The sequence below is a fragment of the Nuphar pumila genome, chromosome 1 (genome assembly GCF_984573655.1).
Source record: "Nuphar pumila chromosome 1, dmNupPumi1.hap1.1, whole genome shotgun sequence".
In the NCBI taxonomy this organism is placed as follows: Eukaryota; Viridiplantae; Streptophyta; class Magnoliopsida; order Nymphaeales; family Nymphaeaceae; genus Nuphar; species Nuphar pumila.
In genome coordinates, this window is record NC_143249.1 from 26628413 (window position 1) to 26656067 (window position 27655).

Consider the following 27655-nt stretch of genomic DNA (forward strand, 5'->3'; position numbering starts at 1 on the left):
ACAGATCATGATACTCGGATAATTAAAAGGAATGATCAAAACAAGGAGAGAAACAAAATACGAATTGATTTGGTCGACAGTTGGAGATATAGACATTACTGAGTCCAACATAATCGGATTTGGATTCAGAGTTGGAGTCAGATGGGATCAGACAAAACTAAACCCGGATCCGACTAGTTTAAGATCTGATATTTACACAATCGGATTCAGACTGGGATGCAAAACTAGGTATCGAGTCCAAATTCCTTTTTCTGAATTTGACTACCGAATCTGGCTAGTCATTGGATTCGGATCCGACATCCGACCCGTTGACAGCCGCATAAGGCGGCTTTCTTTCTCATCAACGAGGGTATGTGATTGGTCATGTTTGACAACTAAACCCTATATATTATTTAATGAATTTTTTATATATTAAATTTTAAATTAATTTTCTTAGGCATCTATTGAGTTTTTATTATTTTCTTAGCCATCCTGTATTCATTTTTTATAACATATTTTTTTTTTTGCAATTACACGCAACCCTGCCTGTAATGGTTCCACGACTGATATTTATTCGCTTGCCCAAGTGACAGAAGCATGTCTTTTCCTGCTTCAATCTGTGAACTTTTTAAAGCCACAAAAAGATTGAAGAGAAAAAAGAGAAAACACGCCCGGTGGGATTCGAACCCACAATCGCCTGATTAGAAGTCAGACGCCTTATCCATTAGGCCACGGGCGCTTTCGTTGGCAATCGGGCTTTAATTATTTACCTAAGAGACTCGATTCCGCTTGAACCTGATTCAAAGCAATCGGAAGCGTCTTGCAAAAGAATTAGCAACCACAATCCCATTTTAAATTTTAAATAAGGAGATCAAATTATATACAGCGTCGCTGCATGGCGTGGTGGGCATGCAGCGACCTATCTGACGGTCATCCATCTTGGTATTTCTTGATAGAGGTGAGACGTCCATTTCGAGAGAAAGGTTGAGATGGATTGTCAGTAGTAGAGGAGCTGCATGCAGCATTGATGCATAAAAGATTGACCTCCTAAAAGTAATTGTAAACAAATTTCAAATGCAAAGAAGTGGATGGCAAAATACAAATGAAGTCCCAAAGGGGAGTGGGGCAGTGAGATGGGGCCTAGACTGTTAGACGAGCCATCTATGTTCAAATCCAGTGGCGTCAATAAGCCCTGGAGACAAGGGTCCTAGTCTCAGAGTTTTATGCCTATGGGATGACGACCATTGGTATGGCAGGCTGAGCCAGCGCGATTAGGTCTTCAACCTCAAACGCAGTTTCTCCGGGTACTAATCGAAAACAAGATTGCAAATAAGTCTAAAGCCAGACGAAATAGTAATGCTCACATTGGACATGATCCAACAGTATTGACAATTAGGTGCTTGGAAGACGTTCTTGTTGGACTTGGCTTTCCGGTTCAGCCAGTTGGAGGGCGCCCTTCTCAGTAAGAAATCCATGGTCCCTTCGCCATTCTACCTAGATCCCCCTTGTCTGCTCTGACATCGAGTTCAGACACACACGGTGAACATTCCAATAACAATTGGATATGGTTTTGGCTGACATTCAATTTTATCCAGATTAGATTTTATAAGAGTTTTTCACCATCCAAATCCAAATCTGTTTAGCTATCATTCGATTAGTCAGATCTGGTATTCGTCACACCCGCCCTGAATCTGAAGAATTTACATCCCTATTGCCATTATTATCGAGAACATACTTCGCTCGACGTTCATTCCAATCGACAATTATTATATATATCACCAGCCGGAAAAAAACATAGCAGAAAAGAAAAAAACTCTTCTGGGAACTTGGTGATCAGTGAAGCGCCACCACAAGGAAACATCCACAAGCTCATGGCATGCATGGCAACTCTACCTGTGCCGTTGTGCACAAGCAGCACACAATAAATAAGCTCGCCCATCAGATTATCTCGTACACGCTAAAATATAAGCACCCCTTAAAGTAAATTAATGTAAAAAGGTAATTAACTGATCAATCTCAACCATCAGGTCACGCTTAAATCGAACAAATAAATACCACCAGCTCAGATATAAAAGAAGAATGATTACAGTTTTAACATTGTTCACTGTGCGAGAATTAAGAGTATGAATAGATCCTTCAACATAGAATAAAACTAGCAATTATTCAGGCTCTAAATCGTGCAAGCTTTTTATAGAAGTGGTAACCACCCGCAGCATTTACACTCAATACGTGCAAAAGTTGAACCAAAGCCCAGGAACTACAACAATTGTTGGCTGGTTGCTGGACCTAAGAGACCAAACAACTCAATCTTCCAACTCTATGATCTTCACAACAGATGCATCCCCAACTTTCTGACAAATAACAATACGATCATGCGACTTGATGACACCCGAGGCCTTGCCATGATCTAAAGCAACCTTCAGAACCGATTCATTGGTGGCACTGGTTGACTCCGCCTGTGAAACAAAGTAGGTCAACTTGTTAACAATGAGAAAACATATGTTTATCGTTTAACACGAATTCAAGCTTTTGTACACATCCCAACAGTAACCACCTCCAAACCAAATCTGGATACAAAAATGAATAGAGAAACAATAAGACTTAAAATGTGATATTTTCAATTAGTTATCAATTCGACCATAGGATTATGCCAAGGACATTGATCCAACCATAGAATTATGCCAAAGGCGGCTAAAAAGACACCAGACATGCTACTTTTATGTAGTTTCCCATTAACAGTACTATATAGGGGAACAAGAATAAATAGAACAGTGACATACCAGTAGAACTATTAATCATCAGTATCTAGTAAGCTACAGCTAGGTCTAGAAGAGAAAGCTCAAAGGCAGACAAGGAGGACGCCAATATTATGTCCAAGAAAACCCTGCTCTAGCCTAACCAAAGTGTAGATATAAATATCAAACCAGTTTGAATAATGCCTACCATCTGGTGCCAGGCATTCTGTACATCTTGCAGAAAACAGTAAATATTTAAAAGAAGCTTCTTAAAACCTGCAAAACTGAAATGAATGGCCCCACAAATGACAAATATACTCGAAAAACATTCTTGCAAATGCACATGGCCAGAAATCCGTGACAACTCCTAGGGTATTACAACTTTTAAATTATTGCATAAAATTTTAAATACAAGTACAGATAAAGTTATTGTTTCTTCACCATTAGTCTTTAAAGCAAAAAAGAGCTCTTCAGAAACTTAGTAAAGCAATACCAGGAAAATGTTACTGCATGATTGAGGCTCATGTCATGAAGAAATGCTTATAGTGTGCATGCTTTATATTTGTATTATATCTGTGAACTCTTTGTAAGATAACAAGTAATAAACAGGCTACTCTTTCCATCACATGCAGCCACGAAGTCATCTTTCTTAACACACACACACACACACACACACACACACACACACACACACACATATATATATATATATATATAAGAGAGAGAGAGGGTACTTACTGGATGGCGTGGATCAGCCAGCATTGGGAAAAGACCTCTCACTATAAGAGATTGCCTAGCCTGCTCGTGTCATTGCCAAAGGGTGAAGGTTAGCACCAGAAGCATTCTTAACAAGAATATTTTAAGAAAATAAAATAATAGATAGCATTCTTAAGAGAAGGACGACAAGGAAAATGGGTAAACAATGTTAGCAATCTCATATATAATAAATTTATCTAGAAACAAGTGTTAGTTACTCAGACTCTCTATGGAAAAAACAAAGAAATTCAAAGTACAGTCCATATTTATCATATCAAGAATTTCAAAGCCTGAACTGTGAGAAGCACCTATTGGAAAACAAACTAATGCTGATTATGGCACTCAGAGAATTTTGACAACCTTTCTTTTTTAGAGAGGAGAGAAATTGCCCCAAAAGGGTTGCAGTGTTGCAATAACCTTGGGACACCAAACTCTAGGTGGTAGCTATCCCCACCTGCACCTGCTATTCACATTATTATAAGTGTAATGGATGGGTCTTGAACCTGCAGCATGTTCAACAAACCAGGTCTAGTCACTACAACCCACATATTTGGGCTGATAACTGCAGGTTAATCTTACTAACATACACCATCCCCGTAACAGTTAAGGTTCAGGTCATAAGTTGCAATTAATGCAAGTTGTTGGACATAAGACATAAACAGCATCTACAAATGGCATACATAGAAACCTTATCAGCAAGACCATCATCAAACATAACAACAAAGTCTTCAGACATTTGTTGATTACTGAATTTTTACAGCCAATTTCACTAGCTGAGAATGAGATCATTTAACAATAAATTTTTTCATGCAGTGGGGACGAACTCAGAGACAATAGAAGTAAGATCCATAATTGGAAGTGCATTGACCTACCTCAAAAGCACCAGTAAAACTCCACTGAAGCTGGTTTGTCTTAAGACGTGGTATGACAACAGATAGTACAGGCATAGTTGGCCTATACTTTGCAATCAACCTACACTCAAACAAAAGAAACTTCAATTCTTAAGCTATATTTAAACAGTGTATAAACACATTATTATTATTACTACTATTATTATTACGCACATTAATGAATCAACCAAAAGACCAACCACTCTGCATCGAATAGCAAAGCATTATTCTAAAGCATCATCTGAATACCTTGCCGCTCTTCCTGATGAGGTAAAGCAAATAATGACAGAAGCTTTCACCTTGATAGCTGCACGCACCTGGGTGGGAGTTTAGAAAACTTATTATGAACTCACACATATCCTTGCTCCAAAAGAAATAGATATCACATGTTTGACAAGGTCATTCTAGAAGGAAAACTGGAGAAAGATGCGACCAACATCAGAACTTACAGCTGAAGAAGCAATGGACTCTAAGTGGGTCATTGGTTCTCCGACATACTTTACAGCCTTCTTGAAATAAAGGTCTTGGTTGAAAACCTTCTCTGCCTGCAGGTGGAGCAAATTCATGTAAGAATCATGCTTTTCATTATAAGGTCAAATGATTAGAACAATAGTTGTCATATTTTTAACCAAATTTTGCGTTGGTATCATTATGCAATATTACAGAAGTTTCATTCTTTGTATTCAACTTTCAAAATGAACATAGTCAGACACATATAAAGGTTCAGAATTATTTGAATAATTCTGAGTGGAAGCCTACAGAGGGAACTAGCAATTACATCTAAGCACGACCCTATGTCACAGGGATTCGGCCAACCAGTTGCCGCACCCGCATCGCACGATGCGATGCGGGTGCGGCACCCGGTGCGGTCAACGCACCCAAGGTCATATATGTCCAAATTTTGGACATTAAAAAAACTTTATATATATATATATATATATATATATATATATATATATATATATTTTTTTTTTGCCCTCCCGCACCCCCGCACCCAAGTTTTTTTAAAGTGCCGCACTCGCACCCATGTGACGTAGGCACCACCCTGTTACTTGTTACGATATAGGTCGTGATACTGCTTATCTCCAGGGCACTTTTCAAATGTCAAAGTTCTGCTTGCAAAAGATAATTTGTAATTTTAAGCGCAAAGAAAAGCAACGGTGTCCCTGAAGTGTGTCTCCCAGTCTCTCCAATACCACAAGCAGTGCAAGAGTAACAAGTTATTCAACTTAATTCTAGGCTAAAAAGAAGAAAGGCTCCTGTACTTTGTAATGACCAACATTACCTCTGAACAAATTTTACCAACTATAGAAATAGTCTCAACAGGGTACAATCCTCTGAGGGTTTCTGCACCCAAAAGAATTGCATCGGCACCTGCAGATACTCAAACCAGACAGAGAACATCAGAAATGTCTTCTATCAGAAAGTACCATGCAGTCATTGGACACTAAGAGCTCCCACCCCATAAAGCAATACAAACTGGTAACATCAATTAGGCTTCAAACCCATAAATCAAAATTTGATACACTATTTAAGAAAAATGATAATACCATCTAATATTGCATTAGCTACATCTGTTGCTTCGGCACGTGTTGGTCTGAGGTTGTCTGTCATACTATCTACGACACGAGTGATTACAGCAGGCTTTCCTGCCATGTTACACTTGTAAACAGCAGCCTTTTGAAACAAAAACACCTGAATAGAATAAAAGGAATTAATTCCAAGATGGAGAAGTTGTAAAGATCTATAAGACATTCTGCAATGTTGGTCAAAGATATTCCTCCAAAACATATCAAAAAAGCATCAAATGTACTAATTGACTTAGTCTGGATAACAACATACTTCTACAAGACAAATAAGAAAAGAATTTCATGGGACAACTTAACCTACGGATAGTTATGCCATCAATGGGGTGTGTCATGGGTGACGAGTCAGACATATTGAAATGAAATGGGGATCTTCGAAACACGAGCTTTGATTAACAAGAGCAAGTGTCAAGAATGACACTAAAGCATAACCCTTAAAAAGGGTATAACTGGAAACAAAATAAAAATAAAAATGTATTCTTTATTGATATGAAAAACCAATTGCTTAAGAAGCATTGGAGTAAAATACAAGAGGGGCTGCACCCCTTTATATACACAGCTGAAAGAGGACTCAATAGAGCTGTTGGGCACAGTCCAACAGCTCTATTTAGAGCTGTTGGACTGTGTCAGTCCAACAGCTCTATTGCTAGTCAAGTCTGGACAGGACTTGACTAGCAACAGTCATTCTAGTTCAAACTGAACTAGATGACATAAAGACAAAAAATAAAAATAAAGGAAAAAAAATACAGAAAAGAAAGAAATTAAAAATGTATTTATATATATATATATATAATAATATAATATTATTATATATACATATATGTACAGTTTTACATTTTAACACTCCCCCTCAAACTTACGGTACAATGAGCGAAAGTTTGTCTAAGAGAAAGTGAAATCGGGGAGCAGTGAGAGGCTTTGTAAAGAGGTCTGCTAACTGATATTCTGAAGTGACATATGGCAGATCAATTATCCCGTGTAGATATTCCTCTCTGACGTAGTGACAATCCATTTCGATGTGTTTGGTGCGTTCGTGGAATGTTCTGTTACTGGCAATGTAGATCGCACTTTTGTTGTCACAACACATTTGTGAAGCCTTTGTTGCTTCAACTCCCATGTCAGCAAGCAGTCGTCGGAGCCAAACTACTTTCATGGTCGTGGTTGTCATGGCTCTGTATTCAGCTTCGGTGGATGAGAGAGATACCTTCTGCTGCTTTTTACACCTCCACGAGATTAATAATTCCCCTAAAAAGACACAAAAGCCAGTGGTTGAGTGTCTGTTATTGGGATCACCTCCCCAATCAGCATCAGTATATGCAATTAAATCAAGAGAAGAGGAGGAAGATAAGAAAAGTCCTCGTGAAAGAGAGGACTTGATGTATCTGATAATACGCATGACTGCTCCCATATGAACAGAAGTAGGAGCATGTTGAAATTGACTTGCTGTATGAACAGCATGTGCTATATCTGGTCTGGTAATGGATAGATAGGAAAGTGCCCCGACAAGCTGTCTGTAAGGAGTAGGGTCTGCAAGAAGTTCTCCATCATCAATCTTCATTTTAACATTAACAACTTCTGGAGTGTCAACTTTCTTATCATCAGTAATACCAGACCTGAAAACAATATCAAAAGCAAATTTAGTCTGAGATAATAAATATCCTCTAGGAGAATAAGCAACTTCAATGCCTAAAAAATATCTCAACAAGCCCAAATCAGTCATTTCAAAATGAGATTTAAGAAGTGTTTTGATTGTTTCAACTCCCTGTTTATCGCTTCCGGTGATGATCATATCATCCACATAGAGAAGAAGCACAATGATCCCTGCATCAGAATTCTTAATAAACAAAGCAGTGTCAGTTAAACAGAATTGAAAACCAATATCAATCATAACACGACTAAACCTATCATACCAAGCTTTTGGTGCTTGTTTAAGTCCATAAAGAGTTTTTTCTAAGCGAAGGACTTTACCCTTAGGAATACTTAGACCAGGAGGGGGTTCCATATATACTTCTTCAACTAGCTTTCCATTTAAAAAAGCATTTTTGACATCCATTTGAAAAATAGACCATTTTTTGATAGAAGCTAAGGCAATTAAGGTTCGGACAGTAGTCATACGAGCCACCGGAGCAAAGGTTTCTTCATAATCAATCCCATATTCTTGGGCATAACCTTTGGCTACTAAACGGGCTTTATATCTTTCAAGAGTACCATCACTCTTGGTTTTAATTTTATAAACCCATCGACATCATATAGTTTTCTTCCCTGGAGGAAGATCTTGAATATTCCATGTAGAAGCCTTTTCAAGTGCATCTAATTCAACTTTCATGGCTTCTATCCATTTGATATCATTTTTTGCTTGAAAATATGTGGATGGTTCTTCATATGAGTGAATTAATGCAATAACTGCCCTATATGTGGGTGAGAAAGACTCGTATGATACAAACTTTTCTGGAGGCCTCGAGATTCGGGATGATTGTCTAGTTGGAATGTTAGAATATTTCTCAAGTGCACATGGAGTATTAGACTCTTGTCGCCTGGAATATTGAATACTATTATCTCTATGAACTTCTTCATTTTCAACATTAAGATCAATAATTCTTGGATCATCATCAAAGTTACAATCAAGGTCATATTCATCAGATGTTGATGTTAGATCTAGCAAAAAGGAGTACTCAGTGGCGTCTTTTAATTTTCTAAAATCAAAGAAGCTCTCCTTTTCAAGAAAGGAAACATTTCTAGACACATATAGTTTATTATTTTTGAAGTCAAAACATCTATAACCTTTCTGGTTTTCAGCATATCCTAAAAAGGCACAGGGAATCGCACGAGGGGAAAGTTTATCATTTTTGCCAGTAAATATGAAACATTTGCACCCAAATATTCTTAATCTAGAGTAGTCTGGAGAAATGTTCATAAGTTTTTCAATGGGAGTGATATTTTGTAACGAAGAAGATGGCATCCTATTAATGAGATAGGTGGCAGTTAAGGCAGCTTCTGCCCAAAAGTCTTTAGGGACTTGATTTGCTATTAATAAAGTTCTAGTGGTTTCTATAATATGGCGATGTTTTCGTTCTGCCAGTCCATTTTGTTGAGGTGTATAAGGACAAGATCTTTGATGTGTGATGCCATGCAATTTAAGATAATTTTGAAAATCTGTGGATAAAAACTCTCCCCCTGAATCTGTGCGAAAAATAGTAATATCATTTTGAAATTTGTTTTTAACCATATTATGAAAAGTTTGAAAGTATGAAAATACTTCAGACTTATGTTTGAGAAAGTACATCCACGTATGTCGGGAGAAATCATCGACAAAAATAACATAGTAAACAAATCCTCCTTTAGAAATTACTGGTGCAGGACCCCAAACATCCGAGTGTATTAATTCAAGTGGTCTTGAAGAGAAAAAGGTTCTGTTCTGAAATGGTAATCTTTTCATTTTGCCGAGAATACAATCTTTACAATCAAATGATTCAGAGTTACAAAATTTCCCTAGATTTGGAAAATGTTGGATTTTGGCTATATGTGGGTGACCAAGTCTCTTATGCCACAGTTCCAACTCTATTTTTTGAATATTATAACAAAAAGCTTTCTTCGGCATTTCCAAAAAATCCATGTAATAGAGTCCTCCTTCTCTATGGCCTTCCCCAATCAGCTTGCCTGACTGACGATCCTAAATCAGAAAAAGATGAGGCTGCTGCGCCGGTTGAAGCTTCAGATGAGGAAGAGGCACCTTTGATGAGAGGCTGAAGGATCTCCATTAGTTGGGCCAGGGAAACTGGTGCATCCTGATCTTTAGGCTCCGATCCAGCAATTGCAGCTCTTTTTTCTCTCAGCTCCTTAAGTTTGGGACATTGTGGTCTGTAGTGTCCCGGTTCATGACAGTGATGACAAATAACTTTCTTCTTATCATAGTCACCATTTTGTCGGTTAAAGTGAGGAGGCCTATATGATCGAACATGATTCCCTGGTCTAGACACGGCTAAAACGGAATCATCTTCAATTTTTAAAGAACCTTTCCGGAGACGATTTTCTTCCATTGTTAACTCTTCAATAGTTTCAACAATAGAAGAAATTTTTCCCCGGTGAAGTAGGGTCGATTTAGTGGTTTCAAATTCCGGCCTTAATCCAGTGATAAACTGGTAAAAATGTTCAACATCGAGTTGTTTCTGACGAAGCTCGATGTCTTCGGCACAATGCCACTTTGGTTCTAAAAGGGAAAGTTCTTCCCAAAGTTCGGACAACCCATTGTAATATTCACGAATAGTTTTGTCTCCTTGTGTCATCATTCGAACTTTTTCTTGGAGGTTGCACACGTGTGCAATATCTTTAAGGGAATACATATTCTTAAGGTATTCCCATGCCTTATCGGCATGATCAAATTTGGCAAGACTTGAGCATTTTTTAATGTCAACGCTATTGATAAGCCATGACATTATCTTCGCATGAGATATTCTCCATTCTTTCCATTTCTTCTCGTATGAGGCAATAGCCTTGATTTTCTCTTCTTCCGATAGAGGGACGTCTTTATCTCCCTCCTTTTTAGTAAGAGATAGCTTAGGTTCCGAATCGGAACCATCCACAATATCCCATAAGCCTTTTCCCCATATATGGTGCTTCATGATTGAAGCCCATGTTACATAGTTCGTATCGCTTAGTTTCATAGGCATGATGGTGACTTTATCATTGTCATCCATCGATTACAAGGAGAGAAAGAATAGGGATAGAAGAGAAACAAGAAGGAAAATGAGAAAGAAAGAAAAAAAAAAAAAACAATACAACAAGATGTGAAATCTTCTCCAATGAAGTGATAAAACACTTCTCTTCAAGTGGCGAACACTTTTGCAAACGGGCACGGAAACCGAGGCAGCTTTTCCTCAAGATTTAGTACTTCCGCGGCTCTGATACCATGAAATGAAATGGGGATCTTCGAAACACGAGCTTTGATTAACAAGAGCAAGTGTCAAGAATGACACTAAAGCATAACCCTTAAAAAGGGTATAACTGGAAACAAAATAAAAATAAAAATGTATTCTTTATTGATATGAAAAACCAATTGCTTAAGAAGCATTGGAGTAAAATACAAGAGGGGCTGCACCCCTTTATATACACAGCTGAAAGAGGACTCAATAGAGCTGTTGGGCACAGTCCAACAGCTCTATTTAGAGCTGTTGGACTGTGTCAGTCCAACAGCTCTATTGCTAGTCAAGTCTGGACAGGACTTGACTAGCAACAGTCATTCTAGTTCAAACTGAACTAGATGACATAAAGACAAAAAATAAAAATAAAGGAAAAAAAATACAGAAAAGAAAGAAATTAAAAATGTATTTATATATATATATATATAATAATATAATATTATTATATATACATATATGTACAGTTTTACATTTTAACACTCCCCCTCAAACTTACGGTACAATGAGCGAAAGTTTGTCTAAGAGAAAGTGAAATCGGGGAGCAGTGAGAGGCTTTGTAAAGAGGTCTGCTAACTGATATTCTGAAGTGACATATGGCAGATCAATTATCCCGTGTAGATATTCCTCTCTGACGTAGTGACAATCCATTTCGATGTGTTTGGTGCGTTCGTGGAATGTTCTGTTACTGGCAATGTAGATCGCACTTTTGTTGTCACAACACATTTGTGAAGCCTTTGTTGCTTCAACTCCCATGTCAGCAAGCAGTCGTCGGAGCCAAACTACTTTCATGGTCGTGGTTGTCATGGCTCTGTATTCAGCTTCGGTGGATGAGAGAGATACCTTCTGCTGCTTTTTACACCTCCACGAGATTAATAATTCCCCTAAAAAGACACAAAAGCCAGTGGTTGAGTGTCTGTTATTGGGATCACCTCCCCAATCAGCATCAGTATATGCAATTAAATCAAGAGAAGAGGAGGAAGATAAGAAAAGTCCTCGTGAAAGAGAGGACTTGATGTATCTGATAATACGCATGACTGCTCCCATATGAACAGAAGTAGGAGCATGTTGAAATTGACTTGCTGTATGAACAGCATGTGCTATATCTGGTCTGGTAATGGATAGATAGGAAAGTGCCCCGACAAGCTGTCTGTAAGGAGTAGGGTCTGCAAGAAGTTCTCCATCATCAATCTTCATTTTAACATTAACAACTTCTGGAGTGTCAACTTTCTTATCATCAGTAATACCAGACCTGAAAACAATATCAAAAGCAAATTTAGTCTGAGATAATAAATATCCTCTAGGAGAATAAGCAACTTCAATGCCTAAAAAATATCTCAACAAGCCCAAATCAGTCATTTCAAAATGAGATTTAAGAAGTGTTTTGATTGTTTCAACTCCCTGTTTATCGCTTCCGGTGATGATCATATCATCCACATAGAGAAGAAGCACAATGATCCCTGCATCAGAATTCTTAATAAACAAAGCAGTGTCAGTTAAACAGAATTGAAAACCAATATCAATCATAACACGACTAAACCTATCATACCAAGCTTTTGGTGCTTGTTTAAGTCCATAAAGAGTTTTTTCTAAGCGAAGGACTTTACCCTTAGGAATACTTAGACCAGGAGGGGGTTCCATATATACTTCTTCAACTAGCTTTCCATTTAAAAAAGCATTTTTGACATCCATTTGAAAAATAGACCATTTTTTGATAGAAGCTAAGGCAATTAAGGTTCGGACAGTAGTCATACGAGCCACCGGAGCAAAGGTTTCTTCATAATCAATCCCATATTCTTGGGCATAACCTTTGGCTACTAAACGGGCTTTATATCTTTCAAGAGTACCATCACTCTTGGTTTTAATTTTATAAACCCATCGACATCATATAGTTTTCTTCCCTGGAGGAAGATCTTGAATATTCCATGTAGAAGCCTTTTCAAGTGCATCTAATTCAACTTTCATGGCTTCTATCCATTTGATATCATTTTTTGCTTGAAAATATGTGGATGGTTCTTCATATGAGTGAATTAATGCAATAACTGCCCTATATGTGGGTGAGAAAGACTCGTATGATACAAACTTTTCTGGAGGCCTCGAGATTCGGGATGATTGTCTAGTTGGAATGTTAGAATATTTCTCAAGTGCACATGGAGTATTAGACTCTTGTCGCCTGGAATATTGAATACTATTATCTCTATGAACTTCTTCATTTTCAACATTAAGATCAATAATTCTTGGATCATCATCAAAGTTACAATCAAGGTCATATTCATCAGATGTTGATGTTAGATCTAGCAAAAAGGAGTACTCAGTGACGTCTTTTAATTTTCTAAAATCAAAGAAGCTCTCCTTTTCAAGAAAGGAAACATTTCTAGACACATATAGTTTATTATTTTTGAAGTCAAAACATCTATAACCTTTCTGGTTTTCAGCATATCCTAAAAAGGCACAGGGAATCGCACGAGGGGAAAGTTTATCATTTTTGCCAGTAAATATGAAACATTTGCACCCAAATATTCTTAATCTAGAGTAGTCTGGAGAAATGTTCATAAGTTTTTCAATGGGAGTGATATTTTGTAACGAAGAAGATGGCATCCTATTAATGAGATAGGTGGCAGTTAAGGCAGCTTCTGCCCAAAAGTCTTTAGGGACTTGATTTGCTATTAATAAAGTTCTAGTGGTTTCTATAATATGGCGATGTTTTCGTTCTGCCAGTCCATTTTGTTGAGGTGTATAAGGACAAGATCTTTGATGTGTGATGCCATGCAATTTAAGATAATTTTGAAAATCTGTGGATAAAAACTCTCCCCCTGAATCTGTGCGAAAAATAGTAATATCATTTTGAAATTTGTTTTTAACCATATTATGAAAAGTTTGAAAGTATGAAAATACTTCAGACTTATGTTTGAGAAAGTACATCCACGTATGTCGGGAGAAATCATCGACAAAAATAACATAGTAAACAAATCCTCCTTTAGAAATTACTGGTGCAGGACCCCAAACATCCGAGTGTATTAATTCAAGTGGTCTTGAAGAGAAAAAGGTTCTGTTCTGAAATGGTAATCTTTTCATTTTGCCGAGAATACAATCTTTACAATCAAATGATTCAGAGTTACAAAATTTCCCTAGATTTGGAAAATGTTGGATTTTGGCTATATGTGGGTGACCAAGTCTCTTATGCCACAGTTCCAACTCTATTTTTTGAATATTATAACAAAAAGCTTTCTTCGGCATTTCCAAAAAATCCATGTAATAGAGTCCTCCTTCTCTATGGCCTTCCCCAATCAGCTTGCCTGACTGGCGATCCTAAATCAGAAAAAGATGAGGCTGCTGCGCCGGTTGAAGCTTCAGATGAGGAAGAGGCACCTTTGATGAGAGGCTGAAGGATCTCCATTAGTTGGGCCAGGGAAACTGGTGCATCCTGATCTTTAGGCTCCGATCCAGCAATTGCAGCTCTTTTTTCTCTCAGCTCCTTAAGTTTGGGACATTGTGGTCTGTAGTGTCCCGGTTCATGACAGTGATGACAAATAACTTTCTTCTTATCATAGTCACCATTTTGTCGGTTAAAGTGAGGAGGCCTATATGATCGAACATGATTCCCTGGTCTAGACACGGCTAAAACGGAATCATCTTCAATTTTTAAAGAACCTTTCCGGAGACGATTTTCTTCCATTGTTAACTCTTCAATAGTTTCAACAATAGAAGAAATTTTTCCCCGGTGAAGTAGGGTCGATTTAGTGGTTTCAAATTCCGGCCTTAATCCAGTGATAAACTGGTAAAAATGTTCAACATCGAGTTGTTTCTGACGAAGCTCGATGTCTTCGGCACAATGCCACTTTGGTTCTAAAAGGGAAAGTTCTTCCCAAAGTTCGGACAACCCATTGTAATATTCACGAATAGTTTTGTCTCCTTGTGTCATCATTCGAACTTTTTCTTGGAGGTTGCACACGTGTGCAATATCTTTAAGGGAATACATATTCTTAAGGTATTCCCATGCCTTATCGGCATGATCAAATTTGGCAAGACTTGAGCATTTTTTAATGTCAACGCTATTGATAAGCCATGACATTATCTTCGCATGAGATATTCTCCATTCTTTCCATTTCTTCTCGTATGAGGCAATAGCCTTGATTTTCTCTTCTTCCGATAGAGGGACGTCTTTATCTCCCTCCTTTTTAGTAAGAGATAGCTTAGGTTCCGAATCGGAACCATCCACAATATCCCATAAGCCTTTTCCCCATATATGGTGCTTCATGATTGAAGCCCATGTTACATAGTTCGTATCGCTTAGTTTCATAGGCATGATGGTGACTTTATCATTGTCATCCATCGATTACAAGGAGAGAAAGAATAGGGATAGAAGAGAAACAAGAAGGAAAATGAGAAAGAAAGAAAAAAAAAAAAACAATACAACAAGATGTGAAATCTTCTCCAATGAAGTGATAAAACACTTCTCTTCAAGTGGCGAACACTTTTGCAAACGGGCACGGAAACCGAGGCAGCTTTTCCTCAAGATTTAGTACTTCCGCGGCTCTGATACCATGAAATGAAATGGGGATCTTCGAAACACGAGCTTTGATTAACAAGAGCAAGTGTCAAGAATGACACTAAAGCATAACCCTTAAAAAGGGTATAACTGGAAACAAAATAAAAATAAAAATGTATTCTTTATTGATATGAAAAACCAATTGCTTAAGAAGCATTGGAGTAAAATACAAGAGGGGCTGCACCCCTTTATATACACAGCTGAAAGAGGACTCAATAGAGCTGTTGGGCACAGTCCAACAGCTCTATTAAGAGCTGTTGGACTGTGTCAGTCCAACAGCTCTATTGCTAGTCAAGTCTGGACAGGACTTGACTAGCAACATTAATTCTAGTTCAAACTGAACTAGATGACATAAAGACAAAAAATAAAAATAAAGGAAAAAAAATACAGAAAAGAAAGAAATTAAAAATGTATTTATATATATATATATAATATAATATTATTATATATACATATATGTACAGTTTTACATTTTAACAGCTATGACACATACATACATTATTTTAATATTATTTATTATTATTTTAATACTTCTTAATAATATTTCGGTAAAAAGTATGTTCTTATATACTATAATATTAAAATAATAGTTTTTGTGAATAAAATTTTTAAAAAATGTGTCGCCGTATCCTACTTCTCAAGAATTTTTCAAACTTGTGTCTCAAACTCGAGCGGTGTGTCAGGTCATATCTGCATCTTTGTCACATAGTATTTGACACATTTTTCTCGATGGGCAGTATTTGACACTTCATAAAAAATAACTGGGTTAGCTTATTATAGAACACAAACAGAGGTTTTTATTTAACAACCTAAGACAATAGTACTGTGTTAACTGAACACTTCATTGCTCATGTCCTGCAGTAATCAAATCATCAAACACTAAGATTGAAAATCACAGTGGTCATGTACAACAACTGATCTAAAGCCACAGTTCTGGTAGCACAAGGATTTGATCCAGCACATGAAAATGTATGCTGTAAACTTACAGACAGAAAGTATATTTGTGTTAATCTTGACATATCTCAAGGTTATTTCTGAAAAGAAGTTGTCTTTCATATTTTGGGTCTGGATCTAGGATCCAGATCCAATCCATGTTCATTATGCTGCATATTCATTAATGGCTAAGTTGTATTTTAGGTCTGTTGTAAAAGGGTATTTTTGTACCCTAATCTTTGTATTAAAAAAATACATAATGAGAAGTCGTGTGTACCGATTCCTGTGTGAGGAATCTCAGCTTTCTACAGCAGCATACTTTCTTCCTCTAATTCTCTCTCTATTCGTGTGATTGAATATCAAACTCTGTGAATTCTAGCATGGTATCAGAGCAGCAGATCCAGTCTTGGAGATCCGGTAAGACCATTTATAAATCTCGGATTTATTCCATCTTTTGTTATTTCTCTGGGCTATCTCATATCGTTTAACCCTAATCTTGTTTGTCATCTTTGTTCTTCTGAAATCGTAACTCTTCCTTTCTTCTGTCTTTTTCTGATCCAGACGTGATCTCACAGTAAAAAAAAATCACGTCATATCAGATCGTGATTCCAAAATAGAAGAGGGTCACGTCAAACCTGATTTTCTTAAATTTCTTTTCCTTTGTTTTCCTGACCAGTCTCCTCTTTGTTGATCGCCTTGTTGGACATCTTTTCATTCCATTGTGATTCAGAAAAACACTCCTTATCTAAAGTGGCGTGCTCAATATTGGTTGAAGTTGAACATCGTTCAGATCAGATATTACAGCAAGGTCTGGTTTACTGCCTCTAGTTTACAGATCGTCCAAAATATTAAAAAAACAAAAAAAAGGGACAGAAGATTTTATTTGAAATTAAATTAAATTTCTCTTCTGAATCCAACAGATTTTATTTGAGACTGTATTTTTGTTCTGAATTCATTCTTCTTTGTTTTCATTCTTTCTTGAATTTTGATTTTATTCTTATTTAGAATATGGATTTGTTTCCTTCCCAATCTGGCCTTTCCTCAAGTTTCCTTAGTCAACTCGTTCTAATTTCTTAACATTGAAGAGGTAGATCATCTCGTTCATAAGAAGTCAAGATCTTTCTGGACATCTGGATGACTCTATTCCAGTTCCTCTAGAGTTCATATCATAGAAAGACAAGAATGGTAAAGGAGAATCTTCTATTACATATGTCTGAAATCCAGAGTATGTAACCTGGATGAAACAAGATCAGGCGTTGGTTGCCTATATTACTTCTACACTGTCACAAGAGGTGCTTGTGGCAATTCCTGAGGACTGTTTGGCTATATAGTTATGGGACAGACTGGTTCAAACATATTCGCAAGTTTCTCAGGCCAGGGTAATGTTTTAAAAAAAAGAATTTTAAATACTGAAAAAGGACTCCATGACTATTATCATGGAATACTTAAACAAAATGAAGACTATTATAGATCAACTAACCATTGTGGGTTGTGCAGTAAGTGACAAAGATATGGTGCAACAAACTTCGAGCAGACTGGGGCCCGATTATCACATGATTGTTGCTTCGTTATTGTGTCTACAAGATTTACCTACATTTGAAGATCTACGTGCCAAGCTTTTTCAATATGAGATGACCTTGAAGGGATTTTATGAAGAGACTCATGTTAACGTTGGAGCACAAGATGTGCTTTCCATAGGGATTGCTTATGGGCGAGGACATGGAAGGTATGATTTTCGAGAAAAGGGAGGTCAAGGAAGGAATGGACAAGAAGGTCATGGAATATTACCTACACCCAGCATACCTCTTAATTCGCAGAGGCAAAGAACAATTCCTATTTGTTTTTATGCAACAAAAAAGGACATATCAAGGCTAACTGTTGGTTTAACCCTTAAAATAGAGGAAAACCTATGCCAACAAAGGCAAGGAAAGCGACAGATAATTCGAAGGCCAATGGTGAAGTAAAGGAGTTGTTATTGTCTGCCTTAGCTGAATTAAACCTAAATCAGAATGATCAGGGTACTTGGTATGTTGATTGATTTTGGGGCAGCGACTCATGTTATTGGTGATGCTGGTAAACTCCTAACTCTTGTTCCTTATGTTGGTAGAAATAACATTGTCACTGGGGATGGATCTCACCACTCTATCTCTCATATTAAAAACTCTGTTATTCCTATGTCAAAATCCTCTCTCAGTCTCTCGAATGTTATTCACGCTCCTAATACAAAAAAAAAAAAATATTTTTGTTTTTAAGTTTGTTGATGATATTAATGCTTCAGTTGAGTTTACTCATTTTTCTGTTCGTGTCAATGACCTTCGCACGAGGAAAACGTTCGCTGAAGAAAAACGACAAAGCAATATGTACATCTTTCAAGAGGATCCTTCTACTTGTATTTGCCTTGTTGATCCCACCTTGAAGCTCACCTCACCATCCCTTCAGTACTTCTTAAGAGTGTCATTAATGTTTCTGAATATATTGAGCCAAATCTTTGGCATGGTCGTTTAGGTCATTGTAGTAGTCGTTTTATTGAAAAGTTTGTCGCAAACTGTCTTATTCCCAAGTCAAGTTTAGGATTAAGTGTCGATGATAAAAAATATTTTAGTTGTCTTTTGTGTAAGAGTCATGTTCTTCCCTTTCATTCTATTAATAAAAGAGCTTCAAGACCGCTTGAAATTATTTGTTCTGATGTCTGGGGTCCTGTTTCAGTTTCCTCTATATCTGGAATTAGATATTATCTTATATTTGTTGATAGTTATTCTCGTTACATATGGATCTTCTTTATGAAATGCAACTCTGAGACCTTCAAGTTATTTCAGAATTTTCATTCCCTTGTTAAGAATCATTTCTTTGAAAATATCCTTTGTTTCCAATGTGATGGAGGGAGTGAATTCTCTTCAAATGACTATTAATTTCCTCCAAACTAATGAAATAAGTAGGCGGGTGTCTTGCCCTCATACACCTCAATAGAATGGGATTGTTGAACAGAAGCATCGCCATATTGTCAAGAGTGCAATGAGCAAGATGAATAATAGTAATCTTCCAATTATCTTCTGGGCAGAATCTTTCCATTCGGCGGTTTATTTTATAAACCGATTACCCATGACTATTTTGAAAAATAAATCACCCTACTTTTCTTTGTATAGAGTTCATCCAAATTATCATGATTTGTGTGTATTTGGTCGTGTATGTTATGTTTATATTGACAGTTCAATGTGACACAAGTTTCAGGACAAGGCTTTGAAGTGCAGATTTGTGGGATATGCAAATGATTATAAAGGGTTCAGAACTTCAGATCTTATGATCCTGTGAGTAAGCGCATCAAAATATCCAAGAATGTTGTTTTTGATGAACTAAACTTTGATCATCATGTTAACACTTCTTTTGGAATCGAGGTTTATCGCCCCTGGTTGAATTTTGAACTCTTTTCTAGTACAAATGATATTTGTCCTTCAGAATATATTCAAAGGAATGGGGAAATCATGTCTAATGCCGAACAAACCACTCAGGAAAGCATGACATCTGAACCACTCTTGGCACGCGAAAGGTATAAAAGCATCGTTTATTCTCGACGAGAAAAGGAGGTACCCTCTATTTCTAATCAGGAGATGAATTCTCCTTCGGTTCCTGCTCCAACCCTTGATCTCAGAAGATCTACTCGCTCTCGACATCTGATTGAAAGATGAGTCCGTTATGAGAATTTCATGATGGACTTCCAACTCTTTTTTACTTCTTTGGGTAAGGAAGATCAGCCCATAACATTTTATCAAGCCGCAAATTACAAAAGATGGATCAAAGCTATGAATGAAGAAATGGAAGCTCTTCATGAATGTGGTACTTGGGATATTGTTCCCAGACCACATGATAGAAATGTTGTTGGGGCTAAGTGGGTGTATAAAATAAAGTATAAATTGGATGGTACTATTGAACAATACAAGGCGAGACTGATAGCAAAGGGTTCCACACAGGAGCAAGGACAGAACTATGATGAGACCTTCAGTCCGGTTGTGAAAATGGGCACCATCAGAATTATATTATCATTAGCTATTGAGCATCAGTGGACGCTTAGTCAACTTGATGTCAAAAACACATTTCTGCATGGGGATCTGAAAGATGAAGTATATGTGGAGCAGCCCACTGGATATGCAAAAGGAAACTCTAAGGAATACGTGAGCCAGTTAAAGAGAGCCATATATGGTTTGAAGCAGGTGTCTCACTCTTGGTTTGACAGTTTTTCTCTTGAAGTGCAAAAATATAGTTTTAGTCGATCTCTTCTTGACCATTCTTTGTTTATATGTTACGTTGTTATTGATATATGTAGATGACATTATCATTACAGGTAACTCTAATGATCATATGGAGCAGGTTAAAAAACTCCTGAATCGCAGATTTAAGATGAAGGATCTTAGTAAACTACGATATTTTCTTGGATTTGAAGTTGACAGGACTACTGAAGGAATGACTTACCCAATATAAGTATACCATTGATGTTCTCAGCAGAGCAGGTATAAAAGATTGCAAACCTCTAGGCACACCCAATGTTCTTCATCAGAAACTCAGTTCTCAAGATGGAGAGTTGTACAAGGATCCTACGAGATATCGCATCATAGTAGGGATGCTACAATATCTCACTTTCACTCGGCCTGATATTGTTTACTCAGTTAACCAAGTGTCTCAGTTTATGCATGAGCTACGTGTTGGACATATGAAAGTTGTTAAATGTATTCTTCGGTATTTGAAGGGAACTATCGAAGATGGTCTTTTGTATAGAAAGAGGATGAATGGACAGTATGCACATGAACTTGCTGTTTATATGGATGCAAATTGGGCAGGAGATCCAGATGAACGCAGGTCAATCTCAGGCTACTGTATTTTCATTGATATGAACCTAGTTTCCTAAAGTAGTAGAAAACAAAAGGTCATTGCCAGGTCGAGCATAGAAACCGAATATAGATCAATGGTAGTTGTCACAACCAAGGCAACATGGATTAGACACTTTTTGACAAAAGTAGGAGAATTGGTCTCCCTATCTCTTCTCTTATGTGACAATCAAAGCGTCATCAACATGTCCTTTAATCCCATTTATCACAGTCGTGCCAAGCATATTGAAATAGATCAACATTTTGTAAGACAGAAGGTTGAAGAGAAGGAGATTGAACCTGAATTTGTTCGGACTACTGATCAAGTTGTTGACTTGTTTACAAAGGGACTGACCAAGGACAAATTTTGGATGTTAAAAGGCAAGTTGTTCATGGTTCAAAACCATGTACAACTTGAGGCATAGTGAAAAGAGGTCGTCTTTCATATTTTGGGTCTGGATCTAGGATCCAGATCCAATCCAATTATGCCGCATATTCATTAATGGCTACGTTGTATTTTAGGTCTGTCGTAAAAGGGTATTTTGGTACCCTAATCTTTGTATTAAACAAATACATAATGAGAAGTCGTGTGTGTCGATTCCTGTGTGAGGAATCTCGGCTTTCTACAGCAGCATACTTTCTTCCTCTCATTGTCTCTCTATTAGTGTGATTGAATATCAGACTGTGAATTCTAACCATTTCTACATAAATGAAGAGACTTGGAACAGGATTTGGAACTCAACTTGACAACAGGAGAACACCATGTGAAATGTCAGAACTTGGATAACCTAGAGATTGGACATAGACTGAAAATCACACATAATTCTGCTATACTCATGGACTCGAACAAGGTTCTTGAACACTGATGAGTGAGACTTCAAAGGGAACTGGATCATATGGACTATTTCAGCAGAGGCTCGATCAACTTTTGGTGAAGACTTATTTAGAAGGCTCAATCGCCATGCTTTCGACTCAGTTAAGATTTGATTTAAAACCATACTATGCGGACAGACAATTGTGTCTGTTAGTCCTAAACAATTTCGAGACTAAGGCAGTGTATAAACTACTAGGTGAATGATTCAATATGACGAATCAAGTCACTTTTAAATCTTGAGAATATGAATCTAAGTTTTTCCACATCTTTTCTTCAACATTCTTTAATTAGTTCTCAATCACCCTTGTGCATATAAGAAATATTTTATTGTATTTGCCTGAAAGAAAAGATTACCAACAAACCAAACCCTTGCAGCAATGGCATGATCAATCTTTCAGAAGATTTCTTTCTTGTATCTCTATCATAATCAATATTTATTAATTGAAAAGAAGCTCTAAAAAAACTTTATCAGGCCCTCAAGTATCATGCATTTAACATATAAAAATGCAAACTTTCTTCAAAAACAACAAAATAACATATAAAAATGCAAACTGCATAACCCCATCCACGACTGAACTTCAGCCAACGGGGAGAAGTGATTTCTGTTCAGACTCTCCAGTGAACTAATAAGATATATCATTGATCATGAGACCTTCTATAAGCATAAAGTTCAGGTGGTAGCATTCACAATATATAATTTGGTAAACCAAGAAAAAGCTCAGCCTGACATTTGACATGTTTTAAAGGGCCAAAAAGGAACGTTTGAAGAATTTCTATATGCATTTCACAATGGGAACTAATGTGGGAAGATAAATTATACTGATACATCAGCTTCACTTGCCATGCTCTCAACAGGAAGAAAAAGGAACTATATAGCGTGGAGAGTACCACACTGTATATATCATGCTTACACAGAATTACAAAGTAATTATGGCATTGTGATATTGAAATCCACCTTCTCAGGTGGAAGGTCTATGCCAAGGTTTCCCCGAGAAAGAATAACACCATCAGCTTCTTGCAGAATCTCATCAAAGTGGGTTAAGCCCTGGATAAAATTACAAATAAGATTAACCAGACACCATCAGCTTCTCATAGACTTTCATCAAAGTGGGTTAAGCCCTGGATAGAATTACATACAACAAGATTAACCAATTAACATGTAGAAATAGACATAAACAACCACAAAATTATCACAAGAAAACCTTTAACAGCAGAAAAAAGTGTAATAACAACAAAGGCAACAGAATATTGGACTGTCAACATTGAAAATCTTGTAGAATCTCTGAGCAGTCACCTCTATGTTCTCAATCTTTGCAAAAATCTGTGTCTGATGAAGATCACCCAACTTAGAAAGGAATTCACGAGCCTGAACAAAAGAAATTCAATGCTCATGATAGAGAATAACAAACAAAGGCAAATCGCACTGATCCATGGATGACATGCGCCTCTCAATGAAGCCAATCATTTAAGCATTTAGCTACCAATTGCATACCACATGCTTAGGTACAAACACAAGTACATAATTAAAAAGAAAAAGAAGAGAATCTCCAAACTAATGGAATGCTTCTTACATGGCGGATATCTTCTGCATGACGCGTATATGATAGTGAGAGGAAGTCAATACTGTTCTTAAGAGCCCATGTGCTTATAACCTGAAACAACATTTAAAGTTTTGAATAAATTTTTAAGATGGCAGCAACAATCAAGGAATACTATTAGACCATAGAATCAATCTAATCCCAGACATTAGACTCAATGAAGATTTAATAGACTAATAAGACGAATGATTGCTAGCTGTAAATAAACATCGACATCACCTTTTTTAAGAGAAATAACTATATAATAAGCTTTATGTCAGGTTCAGTAACTAATCGAACCTACAAGAGAAGTTGGTACCTAAACAGATATTTGCATTCATTTCCTGTCATCCTTCAGCTAAATGCAAAAGTTAAGTGTTTTATTTTCTTCTCAAACGAGACATAGGATCTGAAGCCACATGTTGACCGGCTGTGCAGGCACTTTTGGTAGTGTTCTGTAGAGCCTTTTCTTAACTTGATCACACAGAGATTGATGAGGAGTTGAACCTTAATAAATAGCTATTGAACTAGCTAGATCCTCCCATCCCCAACAGGAGTTGATTTAGGTTTATGATTATCAGTTCTGAATTTTCTGAGAATGTAACAACATATGCGTCTGACCTATGTGGACAAAAAAACATTAACTGGTGCTTAAGCACCAAGTGTGTCGGCACCACCATGAAACCCAAACAAGTTCATTAATTTGCAAATAAAAAATCTAAAAAAATATATAAAAATATGGAAAATGCAAACATTCGTATAAGAAAATTACTACATAATAATAATAAAATTTACACATATTATAAGTAAAAAGCACAGAATTTAATGTTTTGTTTTAAACACACCCCAGCTAAGAACATCCTAGACCCCTATATCACCTAGGTGTTTTTACCTACATTGGTCTTGACACAGTTCCGAATCTTATCTGGAAATACAATAAAAGATAAGATTCGGAACGAGGAGATACGTAAGAAGGTAGGTGTTGCAGCCATTGAAAATAAGATGAGAGAGAATCGTTTACGGTGGTTTGGACATATTCGACGAAGGCCTAATGATGCTCCGGTTAGAAGGATGGAGAAATGGGAAAATATATTAGTTAAAAGAGGTTGGGGTAGGCTTAGGAAGACTTGGATGGAGATGATAGGAAAGGATATGAATGCTTTGAACCTCACCGAGGACATGGCATTGGATAGAAATGATTGGAGGAGAAGGATTCATGTGGAAGACCCAGAATGATTTTCTTTGTTGGTTCATATCGCCGACCCCAATTGTTTTGGGATGAAGGCGTAGTTGTTGTTGTTGTTGTTGTGGTGGTGGTCTTGACACAGTTAACAGCCTAGGTTTTCTCTGTCTAGCAATCTTAACCCCCAATATGCATGATGCTTCTTCCATATTTTTTGATCTAAAACTGAAATTTTCACTAAGATTAGGTTTCATGTCTCACAGTTGTACCATTGCTGTCTAGGAGTGTATCATAAACATACAACGGCAAAAAAACTAACTTAAATTCTTAAGCATAAGAAACAGTGCCATGGTAGAGAAACCCACAATGCACAGAGAAATTTAGGGAGCCCAATATCACACTAGGAACAATTTCATGACTAGGATAAAAAACGTGAAATAGTTATTTCATTGCATTGATAAAAGTAAGTATTACTATAGACTTTCTATCTGCGTGAATAATTGGTTTGGCTGACGAACAGCATGGGAAAATTCTTGGATTTTCTGTAATTTTGGAGACTTCATACAGGAAAAGGCAATTTTAAAATAAAGGCTCTTGACGTGTATGTGTGATTTTTTTCATTAAAATACATAACTTTAGCCACTCGAGATCAGAAGATCATAAATGCCATCAAAACAAAGAAAACATACACTGACCAATCAAAAGAAAGCAAAAACATTAATGAATCACCAGGAAATTACCTCCTTATCTGCATCAGTTAGGGTAGGCAACTCAATATGAATTTGAGAGACGTGTAGTGTAAATAGAGAGCCAGCCAGAGTAGCGGTGTTCTTGATCACACACACCACGTCTTCCCCTTTCAGTTGAGACACCTGCAATTGTGGGAAAGAAAAAGGAGGAAGGAAAAACGGTAATAAATATCAAACATTTATATCCAAGAAGATGACCCTGTTTGCATCAATGTGGCTCCTATAGACCTACCTCCAGCCAGACAGAAGTAGTTTCACTTCCTGTGAAAAGGTATTGGCCAATAAATATGGTGTCACCTTTCTTTACTGCCTGCAAACCACACCGACACTAGAGTTACTCATCAACATAGAAGGCGAGTAGAAATTCATGAGATGACACAGTATATTGTGTGTTGCCGCAACTGAAACATGTACACCTCCTCACAAGCCATAACGGAAGTGCACAAGAATATAGGTAACAGCTGACTGGACAATTAGCATCAGTTAGTCCCAAGATAAACATGCTGAACTAGTTAGAGGATGTCAGTGGTACTAGCAATGAGATACCACGATGAAGTCATATGCATCCATAGGTTGGAAATTTCCTTAATACAATTAGAAGGCACAAGAATAAAAGCATAACAATGAGGAAAGTAGCTAATGGCATGAGAGCATGAAAGGATGAATACAGGTAACAGCTATGGCATGAAAGGATGAACAACATCGCACCTTCGAAAGGCCAGAAAAATTTATAGGCAATAATTCAGAAGATGCTTCCTTGCCCTGATCTGGTGTTAGAACCACCAAAGCATCCGCTTGTAGCGAGATTGACTTCTCACTTTTGTTGACCACCTGTAGCTCCGGACCCACCGTGTCCAACATAACCTGCAAAAAAAACCATTGTAAAAGCTTTAATAGAACTAAAGAGCGATTGCTTCAGAATGATAACAACAGGAAATAACACACCAAATCATTTACAGCGACCTTATGCCGACGCCCTGTCGGTACTAAAACCTTAGTTTGGGACAACCCTCTCATGCATTTGTCGGAAAAGGATGGATTTTCGCTGGTGAAAGGTGAGGAGCGCATTCATGCAGACACCCATTAAAAACATTTCGAAAGAACGTACTACATACATCAGATGCATATCATGGAGAACATCTTAGATACGACCGATTTCACTACAAGAGGTGCTCTTAGCTAAGACGGTCTCTATTCTATAAGAAACTTCCAAGGCAAAAAAGATTACAGAATGTCCCCATTCCACTGAGTGGTTGCAGTAACATCTACAAAAGCCAGAAAAATCAGCTGGCGAGCCATGGATCACGTCTGTGGAGCTTACCGCGCAAAGTTTCTTCGTCGATTTGACCGCTTTCTTCAAGTTCTCCAGGGTTTCTTGATGGTATTCGGTGTTGCCCCAAGAGAAATCGAAACGTGCAACTACCATCGTGCAGAAACAACGAGAGACACCAGGATCAATCGATTTTTCAGATAACCAAAAAGACAAAAAAAAAACTCTCTCACCCAGAGATATGATTGCAAATCCCTTGACGCCCACCATCACCACAAGCACGAAACACAAACGAAGCTAACAAAATCGCACTCAGACTGTACAAAACAACCTGCCAAAGCAGCACAAAAAGGAAGGCAGCTCCAATACTTACCGGACATCCCAGCCTTGAGGCAACCTGAAATCACCTCAATCGATCGAGATTTCGGTCCAAGCGTCCCGACGATCTTCGTCATCGACGGGAAGAAACTCTGCACAGACAAACATACACGTCCATCAAGTTAGGTTCGGTTTACATCACCACGATCCGACAGACACTTATGAAAATGGGGTCGTGGTAGCAAAAAACAATCGGGCTGATGACAGATACAGAGAGGAAGGATGGAGCAAAGCAGAGAAAGAGAGAAACGGCTTATACCGGCTTGGAAGGCTCGAGGACGGAAGCCATCCTGATGGGTTCTTCGAGCAACAGATGTGTGGCCTGCATCTTCCTCTGCTCTTCTGTTTCACCTCCTCCTCCTCCTTCTTCTTCTTCTTCTTCTTACCGAGTTTTTGAGACGGGAGTATCAGACACCAGGAGAAAACC

At 37.5% G+C, this 27655-nt stretch overlaps 1 protein-coding gene and 1 non-coding gene across 3 annotated transcripts; both read right to left on the reverse strand.

Annotated features, from left to right (window-relative positions):
• Nucleotides 1-645: 645 nt before the first annotated feature.
• On the reverse strand, nt 646-718 carry TRNAR-UCU (transfer RNA arginine (anticodon UCU)). The gene has a single exon. It is a non-coding gene; the product is annotated as a tRNA-Arg (tRNA).
• A 1302-nt stretch (nt 719-2020) lies between these two features.
• LOC149848459 (pyruvate kinase 1, cytosolic) lies at nt 2021-27655 on the reverse strand. Of its 2 annotated transcripts, XM_089995577.1 has the most exons (16): nt 27488-27655; nt 27224-27320; nt 26902-26999; nt 26289-26444; nt 25813-25890; nt 25572-25703; nt 23643-23723; nt 23366-23437; nt 23027-23116; nt 5911-6055; nt 5646-5734; nt 4810-4905; nt 4610-4677; nt 4343-4442; nt 3453-3512; nt 2021-2435 (listed from the first exon to the last, which is right to left on the reverse strand). In XM_089995577.1, the coding sequence occupies exons 1-16, from the start codon at nt 27554-27556 to the stop codon at nt 2283-2285; spliced, it is 1584 nt and encodes a 527-aa protein (XP_089851703.1). In that variant the 5' UTR covers nt 27557-27655; the 3' UTR covers nt 2021-2282. The 2 variants fall into 2 exon arrangements, with proteins under 2 accessions (XP_089851703.1, XP_089851713.1); XM_089995587.1 differs by lacking the exon at nt 23027-23116.